This window comes from Corvus brachyrhynchos, unplaced genomic scaffold (assembly GCF_000691975.1).
Source record: "Corvus brachyrhynchos isolate BGI_N302 unplaced genomic scaffold, ASM69197v1 scaffold443, whole genome shotgun sequence".
NCBI classification, from domain to species: domain Eukaryota; kingdom Metazoa; phylum Chordata; class Aves; order Passeriformes; family Corvidae; genus Corvus; species Corvus brachyrhynchos.
In genome coordinates, this window is record NW_008237220.1 from 83,125 (window position 1) to 87,965 (window position 4,841).

At 57.3% G+C, this 4,841-nt stretch overlaps 1 protein-coding gene across 1 annotated transcript in view; it reads right to left on the reverse strand.

The window, feature by feature from the left end:
* Window positions 1-994: 994 nt before the first annotated feature.
* The window catches only part of CGN (cingulin), a 10,540-nt gene continuing 6,693 nt past the window's right edge, over window positions 995-4,841 (reverse strand). The window contains exons 14-20 of the mRNA XM_017728867.1: window positions 4,741-4,841; window positions 4,088-4,177; window positions 3,302-3,385; window positions 2,509-2,627; window positions 2,042-2,150; window positions 1,613-1,776; window positions 995-1,457 (exon numbers count right to left, since the gene is read on the reverse strand). The exon at window positions 4,741-4,841 is cut by the window's right edge and continues 70 nt beyond it. Coding sequence (XP_017584356.1) covers window positions 1,334-1,457; window positions 1,613-1,776; window positions 2,042-2,150; window positions 2,509-2,627; window positions 3,302-3,385; window positions 4,088-4,177; window positions 4,741-4,841 — 791 coding nt within the window. The 3' untranslated portion in view covers window positions 995-1,333. The remainder of the gene's footprint in view (window positions 1,458-1,612; window positions 1,777-2,041; window positions 2,151-2,508; window positions 2,628-3,301; window positions 3,386-4,087; window positions 4,178-4,740) is intronic.

Sequence of the window (4,841 nt, forward strand, 5' to 3'; positions counted from 1 at the left end):
CCGAGGCCACGCCCACCCGCCGCAGACACAGTGTTGGCCACGCCCACATCGACCACACCCCCTCAGGCCACGCCCCCCCATTTTTGGTCATGCCCACCTGGCCACGCCCCAAAAAGGGGGGGAAAATTGGGGAAAAACGGGGAAAAGTGGGGGGAAAGTGGGATAAAAGCGTTGGGAGGAAGTGGGGTAAAAGCGTGAAACAGCTGTGGCAAAATTGGGATAAAACTGGGCAAAAACTGGGCCCAGAAATTTGGGATAAAACTGGGAAGAAAGCGAGTCAAGCTATACCTGAACTGGGCCAAGAAATAGGGACAATCAGAATCGTGCCAAAGCCAGGCAGAAACTGCAAAAACTCGGGCAAAACTCTGGCAAAATAGTGCCAAAACTGTGCCCCCCAAAAATTCGGACCAAACTGTGCCAAAACTGTGCCAAAGCCCCGGCCCGGCCGTGCCAAAGCCGTGCCCGGCCCTGCCCGGCCATGCCAGGGCCCGAGCCGTGCCAGGCCCAGCCCGGGCGTGTCCCCAGAGCCGTGCCAAGCCGCACCAAAGCCGTGCCAAGCCACATCAAAGCCGCGCCCGGCCGTGCCGAAGCCGCGCCAAGCGCTGGCAGCCGCGGCCGCGTCCCCGCAGTGTCCCCGCCCGCCCGGGGCTGGCACTGCCCGGGTGTGTCCCAGCTGCGACATTCCCGTGCCGTGAGCTCAGCGCGCCTTGGGCACACCTTGGGCACACCTTGGGGACACCTTGGGGACATCCCCGGCGGGGTCGGGAGAGCGGAATTCCAGGGAATTTCAGGGATTGGGAATTCCGGGGCGCGCTGTCCCCGGGATGTCCCCAAAGCTCGAGGGAAACTGAGGCACGAAAAAAACGGGCGGGGGCACCGGGCACGGCCCTCCCTGGGCGGTGACCACAGGGGGGACATGGCCAGAGGGGACCACAGGGGACAGGAGTGACCAAGAGTTCCCACCCAGAATTGCCAAAAAATTCCAGAACCCACGGCCTTTAAACCGCTGGATTTTATTCCAACAGCTCCGGGAGGAGGCCAAGGGGGGGTTGGAAATAAAAATCTCCGGAGCCGGGAAGTCCCTGGATTCCCATGGGGACCTCGGAGCCTCCAGAGCCACCGCCTGGAGGGGACCAAAGTGTCCCCAAAGTGTCCCCAAGGGGGTCCCGCCCCGTCTTCCTTCATGCCCTCGCTTTGGGAATTTTTTCCCAGGGAGCAGCCGCATCCCAGGACTGATCCGGCTGGAATTCCAGGGCTGCCCCCAGCGCTGATCCCAGGTCGGCACCAATCCCGGACCCGATCCCGGTGCTGATGCCGCCAGAATTCCCAGGAATCAGCAGGAGCTGGTCTGCAGGTTGGCCTCGTTGAGCAGGGAGGCGATGGCCGAGGGGCCGGAGCCGAATTCCTCATCCGAGCTCAGCCGCTCGTCCTGGAGCGCGGAATCCACGGCTCTGCGCCTGCGCACGGGAAAACCCCCTCAGCCCTTGATCTCCCACGGATTCCAGAGCTTTCCCATGGATTCCAGAGCTTTCCCATGGATTCCAGAGCTTTCCCATGGATTTGGGACCTTCTCCATGGGTTCCGGGCTTTTCCAGGCAGGAATTTTCCTTACCAGGCCTCCTTTTCCAGGGATTTCAGGCGCTGCTGGAGCTGCTCGTTGAGCTCGTGCTGCTCCTCCAGCTCCCGCTGGGTTTTTTTCCGGGAATTTTCCAAGCGCTCGATTTCCTCCTCGGCCTCGTCCACCTGGCGCTTCAGGGCCTTCACGCGCAGGCTCAGCTGGGAATTCCAGGGATTTGGGATTGGGAATGGGGCCCTGGCCGTGCCCCAGGCCAGGCTGGAGCAGCCTGGGATGGGGGAGGTGTCCCCGCCCTTGGAATTGGGGTGGCACTGGATGGGGTTTAAGGTTCCTTTCCATCCCAAACCATTCCGGGATCCCCAGGGCTGGCTCAGATGGGATTTTAGGGATAAATCCCGGACCCTGGCCCGGGTTATTCCATGGATTCGCCATCCCTGGAAGCTCCGGGGGGGATTCCCGACCCACCTGGTCCTTCTGGTTGCTGCTGCTCTGCCGCTCGTCGTCGATCTGGATTGACAATTCCTTGATTTTCCGCTCCAGCTTCCGGTTGGAGGAGAGCAGGACGTTCTTTTCCCTACGGCAAATGGGGTGGGAGAGGGGATTCCGTGGACTTCCCGTCCTTTGGAGCCGCCTGGGATGGTGGGAGCTGTCCCTGCCCTTGCATCTGTAGGGATCTTTTCCATCCCAAACCAGTCCAGGATTCCCTGGGCTGCTTTAATGGGATCTTTGGGATAAATCCCGGAGCCTGGCCCAGGTTATTCCATGGACGCCTCCCAGATCCAAGCTGCACCACCCCAAACCACCAGAAATCTCCCTTTTCCCATGGAATTAAAACCCCAACAACTTTTAAACCATTCCGGGGGAAACCGCCCCAAAAAAACCCCCCGGATTTGGGATTTGGGGTTTGGGGTTTGGGATTTGGGATCCGGTACCTTTCCTCCACCTGGAGCTGATCCCGGAGCTCTTCCAGCTGCGATTCCAGCTGGGAAACGCTGCTCCCGGGCCTCTGCTGCCCCTCGGAAGCGGCCAGCCGGTTCTTCAGCTCCTTATTCTGGGAATTCCCAAAAAAACCCCGATTATCCCGGGTTTTTCCCCATTTTTTCCGAGTTTCCCAAAGGGGAGGGCGGGGAATTCCAGGAATTCCTTATGTAACGCGTGAGTCAGGAAGGGTTTTCCAAGGAGGAGCCGGGGTTGTGTAATGGGAATTAACTGGGATAAACTGGGAATTCTGGGATTTATCGGGATCGATGCCATTTTCCTGTGCTGGGATCCTCATCCCTGCAAATCCCGTGGATTTCGGCTCTTAAATCCCAAAAAATTCCCCAAAAAAATCCCCACGAATCAGTGCCAACTCCTCTGTGTTTTTCTTGGAATTCCAGTGGGAATGGGAATGGCTCCAGAGAGGCTGGATCCCAAAACGTTTGGCTCCTTAGGGAATGACGGATTGGGAAGGCGAGTCCTGGCAGGAGAAGGGGTGGGAAGCGCTGGGAAAAGTGGGAATTCTGTGGGAAAAGCCCTGGGAAAGGGCAGAGAGCCCCAAAAATCGGGATTGGGAATTTTGGAAAGGAGAAGGAAAAGCAGGAAAAGCAGGAAAACTCCTCGGAATCCTGATTCCATTCCCGGGGATGCTTTTCCTGGAGTTCCTCATGGAATCAAGGATCCCTCTGGGCCATTCCCGCCGGGATTTGGGGCTGGATCTGTGGCTTTTCCCGGGATTTTCCGCACCTGGCGCTCCAAGGAGGATTTGTCACATTCCAGGTCCTGGCGGCTCGAGCGTTCCTGGAGCAGCTCCGCCCGGAGTTGGTCAATCTGGGAATGAGGACACGGAAAATTCTGGATTTTCCATGGATTTTCCTCACCCCGAAGCGCCGGGATCCAGCACATCCCAAAATTCCCGACCCCACGGGAATCGGTGACTCCAAACCCCCACAAAAAGGAGGAATTTGGGGTCATTCCCAAAGAAAATTCCAGGGAAGCTGGGATTGGGTTTTCCAGTGGAGGGGTTAAACTGGTGGAACTGGGATTTCGGGAATGGGGTTGGATCCGCAGGGATGCTCTGGGATTTGTAGGAAAAGGATCCCCTGGGGCGATTCCCGGCTGGAAAAACAGGAAAATCTGGGAAGATTCCCATTTTATGCCCTGGTCACGGCCTCAGGGGTGGGAATTCCCGGGAAAAGCATTCCTGGGGCGATTCCCGGATGGAAAAATGGGAAAAGGACCCATTTTATGCCTCAGAATTTTTGGGAAAAAGTAGGGAATAAAGGTTGGGAAGAGCCTGGAGTCTGTCAGGATTTAATCCCCGAATTCCTGCCCAAACAAAAAATTCCTGGGAATTTCTTTTGGGAATCTTTTTTCCCCTTTCCCAACCTGTTCCAGTCCCCATTCCCGCCCAACTGACCATTCCCGACTGGAATTTTTGGATGGATCCTTGAGGATTCATTAACGGGGTTGGAATTCCCAGAGGATCCGACTTTTCCCGGGATGAGAATTCCTGGAATTCCCAGCATTTACCTGATCCCGGCTCCGGTTCACTCGCTCCGTCAGCAGCTCCACCGAGCTCCGCTCCTCGTCCAGCTCCAATTCCAGGCGCTTGGATTTGTCCTGCCGGGAATTCGGGATGGAAAAGGGGCGGACTGGGGCTTGGGCATCCCGAGGGAATGAGGGGGTGGAGAGGGAACATCCTGGAATTCCGGAGGGAAAGGGATTTGTGGGAAAAGTGGTTTAATCCTGGGAAAAATCTGGGAACGGTCCTGGGATTTGGGGGGTGTTGGGATGTGGGACAGGGCAGCTCCCACCAATCCATGGGGGAACAACCCTTTGGAATGGGGGGAAAACACCGGGAAAAACCCCTCTGGAATATGGGGAAAAAATGGGAAAAAACCCTGTGGAATATGGGAAAAAAAACGGGAAAAAACCCTGTGGAATATGGGAAAAAGCCGGGAAAAGCCGCTCTGGAAATGCAGGAATACACCGGGAAAAAATCCATTGGAATGCGGGGAAACACCGGGAACCCCCAGACCCTAAAAACCTTCGGGAATGCAGCCCCATCCCGGCTTTTCCCGGCCCTGGGAATGCCGGCCCCGCTCTGCCCCTCCGTGTCCATCCCCAGCACTGCAAGGGAATTTTTGGGGAATTTTTCCCGGGAATTTTTCGGGAATTCCCACCTCCAGCGCCTTGGAATGCCGGGCTCGCTCGTCCTGGGATCGCTTCCGGTTTTCCAGCTCCTGCTCCAGGTTCTGGAGCCTCTGGAGCAGCAGGTCCTTCT